The following is a 21,364-nucleotide window of genomic DNA, read 5'->3' on the forward strand; positions in this document are numbered from 1 at the left end:
TAATTGTATGATATTTTAACATTAGGTAGGATACAGTCGTACAGTCGCGTATAATCTCATGTATCTCTTAAAATGATTAATATTCTACATCTCTCCTGGTAAAAGAGAGTGACGCTACTTGTCCTGAAAAAGTGACGAGTGGCATCATGTACCATCCCATACCTATGCATTTATGCTGCAATTATTCAAATACTTTCACTCCATTTCAGGGTTACTAATTCGGTGCGTTGTTTTTCGATCAATCCATTGTCCATATTATTTTTTGTGTCCAATTATGTCAGTAGTATAAGTAAATGACTAGTAGTAGTACTAGGGGGGGGGGGGGGGGGGGGGGGTCACGTACTGTAAAAAAACGACCCCCTCTATAATCCTAACCCAGATTTTACTTTTCAAAACAGGTTTCCATGTACGTTTAAATTCCTAAATTCCCCGTTAATTCCCCTTTTATCATATTGTCCGATTGGTATTAAATTTGTGATTCGTCTAATTGATATTCGTCTAAATAATATTCAACTATTGATGTGAACAATTCAGTTCATTTATTAGTCTACACTGTTTTGTTTACAAACACTTACAACTACAATGTAGTATATAGTTATTGTATTCATGTAGTTAAATTTAAAGCTGTCGCTCGTGAAGAAAAAATATATTCAGTTAGCTGTCTGTGTTATGCTACCTTTTGTCTATTCGAGGGAACAAAATAAAAGCTCAAATGTGCTCGAGTGAACAGTTTTCTCTTTTCCTCAATTATCCTTTGTTTCCCCCTTTCTAGTTAGTGAGTCAAACCTGAAGTAACTCAACAGCTCCTGATATTTTTATCACCCGGGCAAGAGGGGTTTTATTTGGGGGTGTCTAGACAACTAGGCGTATGATGCTTTACCCAAACTTATGACTGATTCAAAAATTAATTTTGTTTATCAAGCGATTTGTCAGATTGATTCTACTTTGCAACGAAATCAGAGGGATTAAGCGCACTGTTCAGAATTCAAATACGGAACCGGAAAAGGCAAGAACATGTAAGTACGAACCGTTCACTTTTCCATTTTGTTTTCCTTTTTTTCTCTTTCGTCACAGTACAGAAGAAGATGGCGATTCTGCGTAGAAAGGAAACAGATTTGATTTACTTAGATTTGTTTCGTACTGGTGAGACCTTTTCAAATCGCTTTATTATTTTCAAACAATACAATTGAGGTTCAATACCCAGAAATACCAGCTGCATTTTTTTTCTAGTTTTTTTAGAGCTAGGTTGTTTCCAGCTGGGTTCTGACTTATCTAAAGGATCGTGATTTGTGTCAGAGTTTCTAATTTAATTTGTTTTCCTGGAATTACTTAATCGGCACATCAGCGAAAATGAAGTTATATCATGTATTACATGTTTAGCCCATCGAACCGTATATTGGACACTGATGACATTTTGTTTCAAAAAATGGATCGCTGTAGTGTGAACGATCTAGAGTACGATGATAGGATGGATATAGAGCTCGTTGATCTAACGTCTTCACCAGAACATTGTGTGAATTCTCCGAGCCTTAACAATATGAGTTTGTCGAATGGAAACGAAAGTGAGACCGAATTGTACGAGGTTCAACCGGAACTTTATCAAGTTTGTAACCAAAATAATAGAACAATGGCCATGCTATCGACAACTCAACAGCTAGTTTCTGAGAACTCCTCAAACACTCGATACGTTGAACTAGAGTCACGAACAACGGATGAGATAAACGATGACAAAGAAAACTTGGCAATTGCATCCGATATGACGTTTGCAATTGATTCTAATCTAACCGTTCGATCCGTGGGTGCGAAAAAAGTACAGCTGGAATCTACGTGCCCACAGTGTGAGTACTACGAAAAAATTTACAACCAGGCACGAATTTATTACAATGCGGGAGCTCTGAAACTGGCAAAAGCGGAGAAACTTAAGCAGAAAGTAGACCGGGAGAACAAAAAAGTTCGAGAGGATGCTCGAAAATATTACAGTGCTGCAGATTTGAAAATACAAAGACTGCTTTCATCAAGAAATGAGATCTTGAATTTGAAATGGATCAAAGAGGAGTTGATTTTTGAAAGAAAAGCTGCGGTGAAAGCACGAACTGTTCTCAAGAATCAGAGCCAAAAAAATCAAATCTGAAACTGCTCACCATGCTATGGAACGATCGTGACTTGTCTTGTTTCTTTCAACGAGCGAGCGTGATCTTTTTTTCGAACTCGTGCTAAAAATATTCAAAAGACTACTTCCACTGTTGATAAATAAACTCAGACTTGCTTTATGTGATATGGCTATAAAATAGACTGAAGTGAATAAACTTTAACCATCGTTACTAATCCTTGAGACAGTGATAAATTTCATTTAGACAATGAAAGGTTTTGCTTAAATGTGACCAGTTTTTTTCAAGTAAATCAAAAATCTTGCGTGATACCTGGCCGAGTTTTGACTTCTAAAAAATAATCGGTTTGGAGAAAAAGAATTTATATCGATAACTAAGCTACCCAAGTGGTACCTAATTGAGTTTTAACTTTTATTATTAAGATGTAATAAGCAAGAAGAACTTGAGTATTGCTATCTAAGCTACCCAAGCGGTACCTAATCGAGTTTTGACTTTATTAGTTAGCGGTAATAATGGAGAACAACTTGTGTAATGATACCTAATCTATACAAGCAAAACCTAATTGAGTTCTGACTTTGAATATTAAGAGATAATAACTAGAAAGAACTTGTGTAATGATACTTAAGGTACCCAATCGGTACCTAACCGAGTTCTAATTTTTACATATCAAGGGTATTGGTGAAAAATAACTTGAGTATTGGATCCTAAGCTGCCTGCTGGTTACCTAAGCGAATTTTAACTTATACATATCAAGGGTATTGGTAAAAAATAACTAGTGTATTGGATCCTAAGATACCTAGTGGATACCTAAGCCAGTTTTAACTTGTACATATCAATGGTATTGGTGAAAAATAACTTGTGTATTGGATCCTAAGCTACCTAGTGGATACCTAAGCGAGTTTTAACTTGTACATATCAAGAGTATTGGTGAAAAATAACTTGTGTATTGGATCCTAAGCTACCTAGTGGATACCTAAGCGAGTTTTAACTTGTACATATCAAGAGAAATGGTGAAAAATAACTTGTGTATTGGATCCTAAGCTACCTAGTGGATACCTAAGCGAGTTTTAACTTGTACATATCAAGAGAAATGGTGAAAAATAACTTGTGTATTGGATCCTAAGCTACTTAGTGGATACCTAAGCGAGTTTTAACTTGTACATATCAAGGGTATTGGTGAAAAATAACTTGTTTATTGGATCCTAAGCTATCCGCTTGTTACCTAAGCGAGTTTTAACTTGTACATATCAAGGATAATGATGAAAAATAACTTGTATATTGGATCCTAAAATATCTGCTGGTTACCCAAGCGGGTTTTAACTTGTACATATTAAGGGTATTGGTGACATTTTTGTGGCCGAACAAAGTAGTGTGGACAGCAAAAGGGAGTGCAAAGCGGAGAGCAACGAGGAGAGCAAGTTGGAAACGGACTGCAAAAAAGGAATAATTCAGTTAGTCCTTTTAAGTTTTACATCTTTTTGACTAGTTTTTTTGGGTTTTTTATTTCAAAACTCTCCTCTTTGTCTCATGGCATTTTAATTCATCACCAATTTCTGATGTTGCTCATCTTTATATTTTGTTTGTTGATAAATTCTATATATATTAAGAATTAATTTTAATATCTTGTCTGGAGTACAAAGTCTTGAGATAAACAGTCTGAAGAGTAGCAGGAACTGTACTCGCTTGACACCAGTAAACTCCTTGCCTTCTTAACTTTGGCAACCCCAATGATTGAGAAGCGGACCTTGCTGGTTTAGAGAAACCCCATTGCGAAAATTAGACGGCACCAGTTCACCAACTTTTAACACGCACCACCATTCACAAACACTCACTGAGTTCACTTAGACACTTAGACCAGTTGTAGGGTAGATTATGACAGATTGCTACAATCGACACAGATGATCTACGGAGGTAACTATGAACATGTTCCTAATTTTTTCGAGACAAAGAGGAATTGTTGTTTGGCAATAAACATCAGCCACTTTTCTCAATTCCATCTGATAGCGCGGAAGCTTTTTAAACGCTTATACTATGGATTGAGGGCACTGAGGATAAAAATGTCTTAGATATAAATTGATCAACTGCTTATATGGGAGCTTTTAAAAGACTTATACTATGGATTGAAGGTACTGAGGACAAAAATGACTTAGTTAATAATTGATCAACTGCTTATATGGGAACTTTTAAAAGACTTATACTATGGATTGAAGATACTGAGGACAAAAAAGACTTAGATATAAATTGATCAACTGCTCATATGGAAGCTTTTAAAAGACTTATACTATGGATTGAGGGTACTGAGGATAAAAATGACTTAGATATAAATTGATCAACTGCTTATATGCGAGCTTTTAAAAACATATACTATGGATTGAAGGTAGTGAGGATAAAAATGACTTAGTTATTAATTGATCAGCTACTAGTATGGGAGCTTTTAAAAGACTTATACAATGGATTGAAGGTACTGAGGATAAAAATGACTTAGATTAAAATTGATCAACTGCTTATATGGAAGCTTTTGAAAGACTTATACAATGGATTGAAGGTACTGAGGATAAAAATGACTTAGATATAAATTGATCAACTGCTTATATGGGAGCTTTTAAAAGACTTATACTATGGATTGAAGGTACTGAGGACAAAAAAGACTTAGATATAAATTGATCAACTGCTTATATGGGAGCTTTTAAAAGATTTATACTATGGATTGAAGGTAGTGAGGATAAAAATGACTTAGTTAACAACTGATCAACTGCTTATATGGGAGCTTTTAAAAGACTTATACTATTGATTGAAGGTACTGAGGACAAAAATGACTTAGATATAAATTGATCAAGTGCTTATATGGGAACTTTTAAAAGACTTATACTATGGATTGAAGGTACTGAGGACAAAAAAGACTTAGATATAAATTGATCAACTGCTTATATGGGAGCTTTTAAAAGACTTATACTATGGATTGAGGGTACTGAGGATAAAAATGACTTAGATATAAATTGATCAACTGCTTATATGCGAGCTTTTAAAAAACATATACTATGGATTGAAGGTACTGAGGACAAAAAAAACTTAGTTATTAATTGATCAGCTACTAGTATGGGAGCTTTTAAAAGACTTATACAATGGATTGAAAGTACTGAGGATAAAAATGACTTAGATATAAATTGATCAACTGCTTATATGGGAACTTTTAAAAGACTTATACTATGGATTGAAGGTACTGAGGACAAAAAAGACTTAGATATAAATTGATCAACTGCTTATATGGGAGCTTTTAAAAGACTTATACTATGGATTGAGGGTACTGAGGATAAAAATGACTTAGATGTAAATTGATCAACTGCTTATATGCGAGCTTTTAAAAAACATATACTATGGATTGAAGGTAGTGAGGATAAAAATGACTTAGATATAAATTGATCAACTGCTTATATGGGAGCTTTTAAAAGACTTATACAATGGATTGAAGGTACTGAGGATAAAAATGACTTAGATATAAATTGATCAACTGCTTATATGGGAGCTTTTAAAAGACTTATACAATGGATTGAAGGTAGTGAGGATAAAAATGACTTAGATGTAAATTGATCAACTGCTTATATGGGAGCTTTTAAAAGACTTATACAATGGATTGAAGGTACTGAGGATAAAAATGACTTAGATATAAATTGATCAACTGCTTATATGGGAGCTTTTAAAAGACTTATACAATGGATTGAAGGTACTGAGGATAAAAATGACTTTGATATAAATTGATCAACTGCTTATATGGGAGCTTTTAAAAGACTTATACTATGGACTGAAGGTAGTGAGGATAAAAATGACTTAGTTATTAATTGATCAGCTACTAGTATGGGAGCTTTTAAAAGACTTATACAATGGATTGAAGGTACTGAGGATAAAAATGACTTAGATATAAATTGATCAACTGCTTATATGGAAGCTTTTAAAAGACTTATACAATGGATTGAAGGTAGAGGATAAAAATGACTTAGATATAAATTGATCAACTGCTTATATGGGAGCTTTTAAAAGACATACTATGGATTGAAGGTAGTGAGGATAAAAATGACTTAGTTAACAATTGATCAACTGCTTATATGGTAGCTTTTAAAAGACTTATACTATGGATTGAAGGTAGTGAGGATGAAAATGACTTAGTTAACAATTGATCAGCTACTAGAATGGGAGCTTTTAAAAGACTTATACTATGGATTGAAGGTAGTGAAGATAAAAATGACTTAGTTAACGATTGATCAACTGCTTATATGGGAGCTTTTAAAAGACTTATACTATGGATTGAAGGTACTGAGGACAAAAAAACTTAGGTTATTAATTGATCAGCTACTAGTATGGGAGCTTTTAAAAGACTTATACAATGGATTGAAGGTACTGGGGATAAAAATGACTTAGATATAAATTGATCAACTGCTTATATGGGAGCTTTTAAAAGACTTATACAATGGATTGAAGGTACTGAGGATAAAAATGACTAAGATATAAATTGATCAACTGCTTACATGGAAGCTTTTAAAAGACTTATACTACGGATTGAAGGTACTGAGGATGAAAATGACTTAGATATAAACTGAAACTGCCTATGCGGGACCTTTAAAAGACTTATGCAGTACAATTTTTCTGTAACTCGAGTTGAAAAGACTTTTTATTCAAACGGGAAAAACAAAACATAAGTGACAAAAACTAAAGCAGAGTTATTTCACAGAATTTAATTGTCGTCACTATCAGAGTCAATTTGTACTACTCTCCATTTCTTTATTCTATCTTCATTGATAGATTCTTTGTCTGATATCAGCTCCAGCGTTCGTTTTGCGCACTTTTTCATACTTTTTGAGGGTCCGGGATGGTTGATGGGTTGCTCTTCTGTTGAAGAGTTAGTAGAAACATGAATGGGGGATACTGGTCTTGGGTCTAGAAGACTAGGCGACGAACCTGATTCAGCAGCCTGATCGTCTATAAAGGAACATCTTTCAATTTCGTCCTCAATCACTTGTTGAGTCAGATTTGCAAAATCTGCAATGTCCGCTTCAAGCTCATCGTCACTGTAAACACGCTGATTGAGACCGGGATCCGGCGGAGACCAGACTTCTGCTGACATTTGGGGACCTGTGTATTGAGTTGGTAGTTGACTTTCTGGCGTTAAGGACTCGGCAACGTGTACAACAGTTTCTTCCTCGTCACTCGAACCCCAATCTGGATCCTGTACTACGTTACGCATGAACATTTCCTCGCGCAGAGCGTGGTGGCCAAATGGTAGAGTTGTGATCTTGTCGTTTAAAAAATACCGCTTGTCATCGTATCCCGAGAGTGACTTCTTGTTGCACACAACTGTCATTAGTTGGTGTTTGCTCGACGCAATTCTGGTGTTGATAAGTCGAACAGTTTCTCCTCCTGTGAGAACCTGTTTGTATAAATCATGTGTCATCATGCGCCTGGCGTCTTGAGTCACACCTTTCGCCGACTGCTTTGCAAGACCTAAAATAGAAGTTCGTGCATTCTAGTTTTTGTTTTTCACTTTTTTCTCTCGTTTTGTCTTGGAAATCTAATCCTAGGTGTTTTTCTTACTTTTTATCCGGTTTATCTTTACTCATTCTGCTTTTTGTTGTTTTCTTGGCTTTTTTCAGGTTTTGAAAAAAAAGTTGACTAACCATCTGCCAGTTTGATTGAATACAGCTTTGGCTTCAACCCCACAAACTCAGAAATCATCTTGCCTCCCATCTCATCTTTAAATTTTAGTGTCACCCTTGCGTTGCTTTGATCGTACATCTCGTGATTAGTTGGAAAGTTTGAGAAATCGAAAAGGTCCTTCACTGTGGTCTTCCGCTTCAAGTCTGCGAAAAAGTCGTTTGAAAAAATTTCATAAACAAACGAGTCCGTGTCCGAGTACAGTAGTTTACATTTGAAGTGTTTCTTCATTGTATTGTAGTGGAAGTCGTACATGAATTTCTTCGAAAGATCTAAGATGCAAGCACCTACGATAGTTGGTTTGTCCCACTCTATTTCAGTCTGATTCAAGCTTATCGTTGCCAAGTTCTCACCAATGATTTTGAACGACTTCATCTGTGGAGCGCTGGTCCATTTCAGTGTCTCTTCTTCACTTCGAGCCAGTTTTACTTTTATGCGATTGCGTTTCCCCTCACACGTTTTCCCAAATGCGCTGTTCACCATTAATTTATAGAAGTTCTCCTCGAACTTGTTCTTGGCTTGCTTTCGCTTCTGAGTGTTCAGCTTTACATAAGGCGCTAGCCATTTCGACTGGTTAAAAGCGAGTGATCGATGTAGTTTTTCAACTTTCAACCCCAACTGTACGTAGAGCTTCAATGTTTGAAAGTGCAAAATGTAGTTCTTTTTGGGGAACAAGGTCTGGATCAATTTGTTACTCGAAGGCGGCGCATTCATCTGCATATCATTCAAAAGCTCTTCCTGATAGTCACCCAACCAGCATGCGTCAACTTTCTGTTTTGTTGGGGCCAAGGGAAAATCTGAATGAAGATCATGAAGTTCATCTGGGTACGACAAATCCACTTCTAATACGTAGCCAATATCGCTATCGTCAGGTGTCTCCAACACGCTTTGGATGAACGCTTCTTGAATTTCGGGATCCCAGTTTCCGTCAGTGTACTCAAAATTGTTCAATGGCAAGGGAAACTTTTCCATTATGCCCCCATACAAATTGTTTGCATCAATCATCACTATGAAGGTTGAGGGTGCTTTGGGGTTGAAATTTGGTAGATATTTGTTGTTCGCAACCGCCAGCCGCTTATTGTAAATTGAGCTTACGCCACCACGGATCAATCCTTCTACCATATCCAATTGTTCTCTCTCTTTTAGGAGTCTCAAAGGCGCTTTAGATAACTTTAACATAGCATCACCAGAGAGATTGGAAGCGGTATAGTACTGACAGCAATCCAGTCCGTATGTTTCGTAGCACACCTTGCGGAAGCAGAGCATAACTGCAGCTAGAAGAAACACATCAGTTTTGAGATACAAACTATAGTAATCTTCAATTGTTTCACATTGAAACTTCTCGAAAACTTCCAGCGCATGTTTGTACTCGTCTTCAGTAACGCTCACTTGATACTGTTGGAGACTATTCATATACTTTTCTCGTGGTGGGAGTGCGGTCTCTTTCAGTTTAGTGAAATTATCAATGTAACAATAGGGGAAAAATCCCTTCCGTTTCAACATTTGCACTGAACTTTCTGGCCAATCCTTAAAGTGATGTTCTAGCAAAGTGAACTGATCAGAGGGTAAGTTTTGTGCTAGAGAATCTAATGACGAGGCCATGAAACGAAATGAGTCTAGTAGCCTGATATACTCATACACCGGTTTGATCACTCCATTCTTGTCCTGACGGTTGTAGACTAGAACACCAATTTCCAGAGCTATATATTTCTCATCTGTATTCGGAACAATTGATACAGTATTCCTCATGTTGCTACCCTGGAGAGCAAGAATTACATGGTGAAGATCGTAGTTTGAGAGATTGTGTGCAAATAGCGGAGTATAGTTGAGAAACCTCCTGTTAATGTTACAAGTGTTATGCGCCCATCCGAGGAATTCTCCAGTGAAGTGACAATGATCTAGAACTTATTAAAATTGTGTTCCAATGGTTCTTAACATATCCAAGAATTGGCGGCATCTTCTTTCGCGATGAGAGGCTGGCCAGAGAAATATTTGTGTTGCTGTTTAACACTGTAAACTCGTTTTGCTATGGTTTCCAAAGACTGAACAAATTGTTCCATGACCTTCGGTCCTGTCAAACATTCAAAATGAAACGGTTCAGTTTGGTTCTGAGCAACAAACAACATTGCATAGCTGCACGGTTTATGTACTTCTATTGTTCTTGTTTCTGATTTGGTTGGGTTGTTTTGACATCCTGAGACAAGTTCAATTATTGACTCCAAGTCAAAAAAGCCAACAATTGGAGCAAACCAACGGGACTGAAATTTTTGTATACAAACGTTGTGTTTTTTGGCATACGCACGATTGCTGGTTTGTTCTTCCAGCAAAGTTCTAAATGTTTTTCATATCGTTCTTTTGAGGTGCAAACATGAAAACAGTTTCTACAAATATGATTATCTGTTCTAACTACTCGTTCCTTGACTTTATGAATAAGAGATCGCAAGTTTCTGATTAAAACGTAGTGATGCATTTGACCGTCGCTAAGAAGAAGAAGGTCCATGTTGAATTCACAGTTTTGTTTTTTGGAAACTCGGAATGGTATCAGACCGTTTTCAGCGTAGCTAAAATATTCAACCTTTTCTTTGTTTTTTATCTTTTTTTTCCTCATTTGCTTTTGTGCCATGATCTTCTTTTTAGTTTTAAAGTTTCTCAAAAAGAAAGATTTTTAACTTACCGAAAAACGCTGACGCAGACATTGTTTAGCTCTTCAAAGCGAGTCATCTGGTGGAAGCCCATAGGCATGTCAAACACACCATCTGCTTGTTTTGCAAGCGGGTTGTCTGGTCCATATGTTATTGGGCTGGTTATCCTGCGTGCCGGTGCACCAGGAGGAAGAAGTCGAGGGCCAAACTTCAAATGGTAGGCGGCAGTATAGCAATACAGAAAACAATTCTCGTCTTCTCGGTTTCTGATGTTCAGTAGAGAGCATGTGCGCGCTAGTTTGCCTGGAAGTGCTAAATATGACGATGCCCTTATCGGTTTAAATTCTGCTAATCGGATTTCAATATTGACAATTTGGTTGAGAGTCCAACCGCTACCATGGGAAGCAAAATTGTTGAGCGCTAGGAGCATCTGTTCTACCATTGCATGGAAGGTTTTATCTGCAAAACCACCGAAATCCACTCGTTCCATTTTTGATGCAACATGAATCGAAATTCTATCAGGCTGGCTTGATGATAGATCATCATCGGTTTTCATGGGTTTGACGAGATCGATAACTGAGTTGAACTGAACTTTTTGTGAGTGTTGCTGAACACTAATGTTGATAATGTTTTCAATCTCTCGGCGTTTTAGCTGCATAACGTGTAATAGATCAACGTCTCTTGACCCGACGGTAATCTCATAGACTTTCAGTGTATCGCCGAAAGCGCGTTCGCTTGGTATGATGCCTGAGTCCTGTAGGTTGTTTACGTCTACACTCCAAGCTGGTAGACCGTGGAAAGTGTTCATGTGCTCAAGATAATCAGCGTCACGTGGAAAACATTTTTGACAGTATATGCAGTATCGTGGACTGGTCGCCGCATGCTGCACAGTCATGTGTCCTGTTAGCTCAAACAGGCTTCTCGTGGTGAAACCACATTCAGTGCACTCGAATGAGTTTGCTTGAGGATAGATCTTATGCACTTCTTTCCGATGTCGACGAACGCTTCTTCTATTTGCCAGTAGTTTATGACAAACTTCGCACTTGGCTTGCCCCATCCCACAAAATTGATTGTTGCTGTAAGAGAGTAACGGTTAAAGGAACGACTAATTAAAAAGTTTAGTAGTGACAAAAATGTATCAAGTTTGAATCAACTGAACGCAAAGTGTAAGGCAGAAAACAATGAGTAATTTTTCAGTCCGGGGGACCCCGCTTTCAACAAGTTGATTGGCCAATCGGATGCAAGCAAGCTGTCTCCTATTTGTTTTTGTCGAGGGGCCATCGCGTTACAGTGACGCAATTCAACCTGGTAGCGTTACTTTTTGTTTACATAGCGCACTCGGGTCCAGACAAGAATTTGTTTACAAGCCATCAACACAAGTCTGAAGAACTTGAATTTGTTTACAAGCCATCAACGTTTTTGTCATAGTTGAACGATTTAGTTTGTTTTTCCAGGGGAGGGGGAATTTAGTTCTTTATAAAGGTGAATTTTTGGTTGGTGAGTCATCGACCTAACTCAAAAGAAAGCGTGTATAATTGTTTACTTCATATGTTTTATAAACGACAACAGTTGAATTTCATTGATATCGGGAATGAATGGAAAATTATCATTGAGAACACAATGAGCTATATAAATGCAATAAAGTCCACACATTTGAGAGTCTGCACTTTGTAGGGGTTTATTTGTGTCACGTCTGTCTTCCATGAGGTCCACTATAATGCTATCATTAGTGCTTTGTCGAAATCGGTCTGATATGTGTTTATATGAATAGAGAGGTAATGCCAGCGGGTCGGCAAAGTATGTTATTGGGTAGGCATATCTCTTTGCAAGCACAATCCAATGAGATCCAGGTGAAGAGGCTGGTGAAGCGTTAACGATAGCAAATGAGTTGGTTGGTATGTGCAAGGGGAAATTGTCAGCTGCATAAACACCGTTGAATTTAAACATCAAATGACCGGATTGTAGAATCAATTTGAATATTTTATCTTCATCCATTAGATTATAGGAAGAGCGTTTATGGAAACGTTTCTCGAAGAATCGATATAAACTGTTGAACATTTCTCCCCGAGAAATAAAATTTCAATGTTGCGGGGCAACGCTGCACCGAACTTGAGTTCCACAGATAATGAAGAGTTTGTTAGCTCGGGATGAATAAAATCATGCGTGGCTTCTTGAGTGCTGGTGAGATCAAACACCATAATTTAATGGTTAGGAAAATCAGATAGAGATATCCCGTGACCATTTTCTACATAAGCTAGTGCAGCCATCGAATTGTAGTATAGTCGTTTATTATCAGTTGTTGATATTGGTGTACCAGCTGTGGCGAACCCATTTCGGTAAATTATTATCTCATTCAAATCAAACATCTGGTATGAAAATGGATTGAGCGTATTAGTACCGATGAACGCATCGCTGCGGCACATGGCGACAATTAGTCTACGAATAGGTTCTTTTGTGAAAATATCCTCCTGCTTCCAGCTCTGTTGCCCAGCTGTTGCTAGAAAAGCTTTCGAAATAACTTCATTATATCGGTACATTGCAGGTGTCTTGAGAAGTGTTTTCTCGATTGCACCAAGCACGATATCGGAGACTGTCATTTTTCGCACGAACAAATTTGCTTCATCGATTTTGATTTTATAGTGTTTAGCCCCGTCTTCACTCACAATCGCAAAGTCATCCTGTGATCGTCGGAAAGAAATTCGCAGCGTTACTCCACTCGTTAGATGCTTCTCGCCTGAAAAGAAATTGGTAGCTATTTTTCCATACATTGTGAGTTGAGCAGATCTTCAAACAGTTTCTTGTCGAGCTGTGATTGTAGCGGCTGGGACGCCTGTTGGGTCTGCTTCATAATCATATCCTTGACAGTTCAGCCAGGTTTTTTTCGAATCCGATCCATGAGAAAATTCTGTTTCTATGAAACTTGTGTGCGTAGTGCCCATTGGCGGAAGATATTTTGATGCCGTTTGCTGACACTATGCAATCGGCGAAAAGGGAAAGTAAGACATTATTGGCTAGATGTGGCGTGTCACTGTTGTTGGCATCTCCCGTGGTGAAGCGTAAATCGTTTCCATTATTTCGAACAACTCGAAATTTGATTTCCAGATAAATTTTCTGTAGGTCGATGAAGTTATTTCTGTCACCGACTATTTCAAACTCTAACGAAGATCCAGTGGGCGAGTACAAAGGTCCTGTTTTTTGCTCGAACGATTGATCAAATGTTACAAGAAGGGGAGGTTTCTCGAACAAGTCTAATGAGCTATGTGTTGCCTCTGTGGGAATAACAATGTTAGTACGCATTTTTTTGCTTTTGAGAAGAAATCTGATCGACTTCTTTGTGGCTTCGTTTTTCGCGAAATGATCTTTTTCTTTGGTAGAGACTGCTTTTTGTATGCTTTCTTCTTCGACCTCCTTCGATAGATTGCTTTTCGTCCTCGTTGAAGTGCTCCTCCGATTTGTTTTCTCGCTGTTTTTGCAACTGTACTTTTCAGAGCTTGCTTCGCTGATTTCTTTTTTGTTGCAAATTCTAACAACTCTGGTGCACCTCGCACTAGCAATTCTCTTCCAATTGTTTTTGCTGCTGGCCAAAGAAGTCGTAGGGCTAGGGGTAATGCAACACGACCAATGCCAGCAGCTAATGCGCCGAAGCCACTTCCTCTTTGTCTATAATGTCCTGAGAAATGGGGCATTGAATTGGATGCTTGATTATTATAATAGGCTTCCATCAGTTAGCTTGTTCTCTGGAATTTGAGACTTATAACAACTTTACCAATTCCAGTGAAAGGGATCAGTTTCCCAGTTTCACTTCTCAGCTCAAGTTTGATGCTCTGGATATTGTTTGAAAGTAAACGCTTGTAGTCCAAGTTTGTATAAGTTTTATGCTGAATAGGTGCTACTGTGTTGAGGCTACCGTTTCTCAGACGTCTCTCCGATTCAATGATTTTGAGAATGGGTGCACGTGAGTCACCCACATGTTGATACTCAATAATATCAAGGTACACAAAAATAAGTTGTGACCCACGTGTTATATCAACAGGGAAAATACCAAAATGTCTGTTAGGAGCGTTCGGGGTCCCATTTTCGAAGTTTGTCTTGTAACCAATGTGAACAAAACCATTGTGTGCAGGGTCCGGGGTCCCCTTGAAACCAAGAATGCTGGGAATTTCATCGTCTTGAAACGACAATCCTTCAGTTACCCCAAATGTTAACACAAGCTTTTGCGTTATCATGTCAAACTTTCGATCGAACTGTTTTAGTTTTGCAATGCGAACTATCTCCGAGACTAGATCTTCCCAGCTGTTGTAAATACCAGTCCGAATTTTTCTGAGTTGTCCTGATCGATTACTCGACTCATTTGGATTGGTCATTGAATTCTTGTAAACAACTATTTCTCCAGAGTTTACGTTGTTGATGTTTGATGGAAAAGATAGAGATGTCAATGCTACTTGCCATTCTCCTTGTAAGTGTATCGGTTGTGATAATTGGTTCCGAAATGATGCCATAGTATTTCCATTAAAAACGTCCATTGATGCATTTGATAACAAGTCAATTGTAAACTCATTGCTGTTAGAAATCATTGCTCCTCTTCAGTGTTTAACGCATCAACTTGTACTAATTCCGGTTCGTAAAACTTCCCAAGGATTTTAACGTTGTTTGCTTCAACCAGATTGTAGGTAGGTGGACTTGTTGTAGCCAATCTTAGTACTGTGAAAATTTCGTCTGTATAATTCTGAGTATAACCTTTTCTGAAGGTATCGTCTGGTTTCGCTATTCGTACCAGGTCCCCCTCTTCAAATCGTGGTTTATATTTATTGTTGTCCAAAGCAATCGAAATTAAAAATGGTTCATGTTTTTTGAATACTTTATTTGGGGCTAACTTTGTAACGCGGTTAACACGACTGTTAATGATATTTACGAAATTGGGAAGCTCCTTTATATAGTTCCAAAGCCATTTTTCTTCCAAGTATCTGTATATAATGTTTTTAAGTGATCGAATATTTCTTTCCGCAAACGCAGATTTGGTTTCGTTTTCGGTTGTATACAAAGGAATCTTTTTGTTTTCACAGAATGTTTTGAACGCGCCCTTGAATTCGGTGCCTTTGTCTGTCCACACTTTCTCTGGTTGTTTCGTCTTTATCATTTGTTTGAAGGCTTCAACGCAATCCTTCGAATACATCGTTCTGAGAGGTTGAACACGTAAATAGCGTGATAAAACGTCAACTGCAATCAATAGGTATTTGACCCCATTGTTGTGCTTGGCTATTTTGTCCATATAGGCTACATCCATGGACCAGATTTCGTTTATTCTGTAAACTTTTCCGGAATTGACGATATTTAGTGTATGAGTTCTTCGATTGAAGGAATTTTTCAATTTTTTTGTGGGAAAAGCCGCTTTCCTCTTTTATGTTAGCAACACTTCCAAATGCTGCTTTTCCTTTCGTGTAAACTTTATTTAGTTTTTTGATTTCCGCTGAATGGAGTTTTCCAGCTTGTTGGCGTTTTAATTTCTTCTTCTGCGTCTGCGAAGCCTTCCTCATCAAAGCTAGCAGTCTCTGTTTTTTCTGCTCTCTCGATAGCAGGTTTCTGTTCACTGGCTGCTCCATCTGGAAACTGACGTAGTTTTTGCTCTTTCGGAATTTTAATGAACTTCTTTGCGTAAGTATTACAAGTGAGATGTGGTGCAAGATTCAAATAATTCAATACTTGATAATCGTCAGGCAAAAGTTTTGATGATGTTTGTTGTAATGCGTAGAGGAAAGTTGATGCTGGAATGTCGGTGTTCCTTCCATTAATTAGGATTTTACCTACAACGTCCAGTGAAATGTTGCGTGATCCGTTGATTTTCAAATTTTTTTTTGCTTTTCCAAATTTGTCTTTTTCGAGAAAATCTATATCATCGATCACACTCTGACTGATTTCATCAAACTCTTTTCGTTTATTGTCGTCTGGGATACTTTGTTGCTTTTCTTCTTCATCGGAAACCATGACGTCATCTGTCTGTTGCTCTGTGTTCTGCTGTATGACCGCTTCTGGTGGCTCTTGTTTTGAAGTTCTCTGTAGAAGCGATAGTTGTTTCGACTTGTTTTTTGTTAGTGGATTGTTTAATATTTGCGAAACTTGAGGTTGTTCAGTTGTAAACATGTTGCGAGGAATGAGCACAAATTCCTCAGTTGGCATTTTTCTGTAGATACTCTAGACAAGGTCTGGCAATTAGTTGAATCAGAGAATGCCCTCTCGTTGTCTGGAATAATTTACTTCTTTCCAGCGCACTGAAATATTTTTCAGAAAGTTGTCGTAGTTGAGGTTCGAATTGTTGTAGTTCTTTCTTGTTGATTGGGACAACACCAGAGAGCACGTTCATTACACAATCGCTTAGGAACCAAATGAATTCAATATCTTGGGCTAGAAAAATTCTCTTGCTTTTCGATTTGGGGTTGCTGTTAACGCACCAGCGCTTCAGCATAAGCAAATGTCTCTTTTTCATTCGTAATTGGTGTAATAACAGCTTCCTTCGAAGGAATATAGAATATTGATGGTTCGGGACCAATGAGTTGAGAAGAAAATCGTAAGCCTTGACTTGTTTTAGGATCCAGGTCAATGATTAAATGTCCATAGGGTTGAGCTGTTGCTAATTTGTATGCGTCCTTGAGTAATTGGAGACAGTTTAACTGTTTTCCGAGGTATTCTATTTGCTGAATGTCACGCAATGATTTGAATAAAACTATATGAGTTGTGTTTAGATCAATTGTCCGCGACCATTTACTCTGTTGGAATAAGTTGTGTTTGACGTAGATCATATGAAGTTTTCTGTGTCTTCCTGACGTTGCTATTTTCACAAACTCTTTATCGTTAAAGATTTCCTCGCATGAGTCATCATAAACGAGCAGACAGTCCGAAAGCTTTTTCGTTATATCCAATCCGGAATACTTGATGAACTCAATGTGCGGTATTTTTTGTTGCATAGCTGTAAATATGTCCTGGAACTCTTTGTAGAAGTAATAAATTTTGAGAAATGCTGGGTAGAAGGACCTACCTTGCAGCATGTTGAATATGAGGTCAGTTTTCCCAGAACCACTTGGACCTACAACCGCCATGAAGATCCTATCGTTTGTGAGAATGACTTTATTCATATTTTAGGATTTGGTAAGATATAACCAACTAGACTCGAATGCAGTGCAATCCAAATTGATTTCTCTTCGCAACTCTCCGATATCAAGAATAGCATGGCAAAACAGAGACTAATCATGAGCACTATAATACTCACTTGAACGAAAAATATAATCTCTGATCGAGGGACTACGGTATTGGAACAGCAACGCCATGGAGGTCTCTCTCGGTTTCCATCATCAAAAACCAAGTTTGTAATACCCCCATCAATTTCGTCTCTCGTAACTCGGGTACTCATTGAAACAGTTTTATCGATTTTTACCTAACGTCTGTTTTCTGGAACTGTAATTTGAAAAAATGATCTTGTAAGACAATTTTTCCAAACTCATGTTCTGATTTTGTCTTCATATATTGTACCATCGCGCCCAAGGGCTTTTCTGAAGAATTTCTTAGTGGTCAAATGTAAAGATTTAGAGGGGGTCGTTTTTTTACAGTGCGTGACCCCCCCCCCCCCCCCCTAGTGTTACTACTAGTCATTTACTTATACTACTTATGTCTCTCATCTATCCAGGCAGTCACCAGTTATCTCGCTATCCGTATGAATGTGAAACAGAACATACCCGGTAGATTGCCGGAAAATAGCCGCTATTGATTCCCATAACACCGATTGTAGTAGAAAAAAAACATTTTAAAAATTCGAACCATTGTGATGAGATTTTGTTGTTAGACATGCTCCTATTTCTCAATGAGAGGATACAGAGGCTAGTATTAATGCTTAAAAGAATTAGAGATGTTAACAAAGATTTATAAGAACAAAGTTCAAGTTGCGGTCATCTAAAATGGGCTTTATGGATTTACCCCATTTCTACTTTGATTTCGTTTTTCGATACTGATTCTGTTCAATTTAGATTGCTTTGCTGAGCAACTGCTGTTTAAAAGCAATTTGAGAAGGAGCGAAGAATAAAACTACAGAAGTCAAAAAGATTTCAGGCAGAATGTCGAAAAGGGGGCAAAATGAGGTAAAACGAAACAAATATTTATTCGACAAAGTAAAAAATAAAAAAAAACAGCAGGAAAAGTCCTGAGACAATTCAAAAAATGTTCAGACTAAACAAAAAAATTAGACCTAGACAAGGATCACGAATGCATGGCAAATACCATTTAGAAAAAAATTCGATCAAAAAATCAAAACAGTGAAAATCGAAGTCAAATTGCCTCATTGCACACAAAACCACAAGCGAGAAACCGATTTTTTGTCCAAACACTCTGCTTTAAAATTAGAGAAAAAAATTTTATTCGAGCTTTTTTGCTTCACTTCCTGTTTCGGTGTGAACAAAATCATCACTTCAATTTGACTTCAAAAATCATGACAATGTGTGCACAGATCTTGAAAAAAGAAAGCGCCCCAATACCAATCAAATTGTTTAAATTGTAAAAAAAATAGGAGTGCAATAATAGCCGGCTGAGAAAATGAGGGGAGCTATTAAACAAACGACTAAAGACGGAAGAATGGCTCTCGAACGACTAGTGGCAGCTCGACTCTATTAGTCTGATTCAGTCGGGGGGGGGGGGGGTAACTAAAATCACTATGGGGCTTCAAATGACGTCATTAGAGGTTATTATATAACACTATAGTCACTAATAAAATCTGAAGTGATAAAATTACACCGATTTCCGCGCACTTTTAGTAGTAAACTGCCGCCACTGAGTTCAGCTGCTGGCACTTGTGAATGAGAGAGAAATTTAGATCGAGCAAAACTATAAAGTCAAGGACACAAAAGTCACCCGAAAAGTCGAAACGGTCGATCAAAAATCCGACATAAAAAAGACCAACACGTTTAAGATAATTGCTTCAAACTTCGTTCCGAGAGCAATTAAAAATACGACTAATCTGTTGACCAAGTGGCGCTGGAAAATTTTACATGACCATTTCAGTTGTTAGAAAGCTAATAGTGAAATTCCGAAGAAACTCCCAGTCTTGAAGCAGAGAAGATTGAGATGTCCTTCAAAATTTCACTATCAAAACGCTCATTACCTTCATTTATACAACTTGCCTTCTGCAATTCCTGCATGATGGAATCGAGCCCTCCGCCATCACACAGCTCCAAATACATGTAGAGTTTATTCTGATATAGATAGGCCTCTTCTAACCCCAGAACATACTCGTGTTGGCATTTAGTCAGAATGTCGATCTCCAACATCACAAGCATCTGCTCCGTTTCTTCAATTGACTCCATATCTTCAACCAATTTGAGAGCTGCGAACTTTGATGTGTCTGTGAATTATACATATTGCCACTTTGCATCACCCCAGCGAAAATTGCAACAAGCAATTCTGTCCAATTGGCGATTTTTTACAATCTATAATTGAAATTAGCGAACTTAAATGCGAAGAGCGCCACTTTATTCCAAATTCCAATGGCAGGTTCTCGTTTGGTGACCTTCTGAGTTTAACGGTTAAAAAATGCGTGGTTAATTATGGTTCTCAACCAAAGGCTTATTTTATTCATGACTTAACCGCTCTCTACCCTTGACACTCCAAGAACAAACTCGTGCAAACATTGTTTTCAATAATTTCGATTCTACAAAATGCAAAAGTAAAATCTATAACCAAGAAATGTACTCTGTTTCGGAAATGTCTCGCAATTAACAAGAAACCCATAAAAACAAAAAAGCGAGAAAAATTCAACACATTTGTTCATGAAAAAAAAGGGTGAAGCAAAGATGCCTGATTTATTTTGGGCTTTGTATACCACTGCAAACGCTCCATCGCCCAACTTCGCCAACGTCTCCCAAGACTGTTCCGGATCTCGATCTCGGATTATAGACGCCCCTCCGATCTGGTTCTCCTTCGCTTTCGTATCATTGGACGTAAACTTTTTCCACATTTGCCTCCAGGGCGCCATTTTGGAATGGTTCGAGTTCAAAAATACTCAAATCACAATTCAGCAAATTTGATAAAAGATTTCAGGTCGGCAATTTTGTGAAATGTTTTTAAGAACGATGATATGCTGCATAATTCTACCCACCGGGGTACGGCAAGAAAGTCATAGTAACAACTCAAATCTGAAATATTTAACAACGCATCGTACACGCAACTAAATGACGGTGAAGAAATGTTTGTCAAATTAGGTTCAGGTATAATTCTAGCAGCAGTTATCTTAACCACAAACACAAGAAATAGCTCTTTGAAGAGACGGCAATGGTCAAATTAGCCGATAGACCACGAATGAACAGAACGGTAGAGAAAAGAGCAACAAGATAGTGGTCTTACGACAAAAACAATTAATCTCCAATCCAATTTTTCAATAAAATTCAAAATTATGCATGCTGCTGACTAAATATTCTTTTTTCTTCGGAACCCAACCGTGCATAAAAAATAGCGGTCTTACGTCAAAGAAATTTTATCGCCTGTCAAAGTTTTCAAAGAAAATTAAAATTAAGCTGCATACTAAATTTTCTTTTTCTGTGTAACCTTTTTCTGTGCATAAAAAATAGCAGTCTCACGAAAAAGAAATTTAATCTCCAATAAAAACATACCCGGCAGATTGCCGGAAAATAGCCGCCGTTGATTCCAATAAGCATGATTGGGATTGAAATAACAGAAGATATTGAAAAAAAAAAGATTTTCGTGCAAAAACACTTTTTTAAGTCCGATTTATTTTGATGGCATTTCGTGGTTGTACTTCTGTTTTAGAGAGAGGCTACAGGGGCTACTATCAATACCAATAAGCATTAGAGATGGTAACTAAGACTTATAGGAACGACGTTCAATTAGCGGGCATCTAAAATTGGGCTTTATGGGTTT

At 37.7% G+C, this 21,364-nt stretch overlaps 1 protein-coding gene across 1 annotated transcript in view; it reads right to left on the reverse strand.

The window, feature by feature from the left end:
- Positions 1 to 20,650, reverse strand: part of LOC142340540 (uncharacterized) — a 34,371-nt gene extending 13,721 nt beyond the window's left edge. The window contains exons 1-2 of the mRNA XM_075391161.1: positions 20,285 to 20,650; positions 19,612 to 19,832 (exon numbers count right to left, since the gene is read on the reverse strand). Of these exons, the coding sequence (XP_075247276.1) occupies positions 19,612 to 19,832; positions 20,285 to 20,462 (399 nt within the window). The 5' untranslated portion in view covers positions 20,463 to 20,650. The remainder of the gene's footprint in view (positions 1 to 19,611; positions 19,833 to 20,284) is intronic.
- Between the last annotated feature and the right edge of the window lie 714 nt (positions 20,651 to 21,364).

This window comes from Convolutriloba macropyga, chromosome 6 (assembly GCF_964194025.1).
Source record: "Convolutriloba macropyga chromosome 6, txConMacr16.3, whole genome shotgun sequence".
NCBI classification, from domain to species: domain Eukaryota; kingdom Metazoa; phylum Xenacoelomorpha; order Acoela; family Convolutidae; genus Convolutriloba; species Convolutriloba macropyga.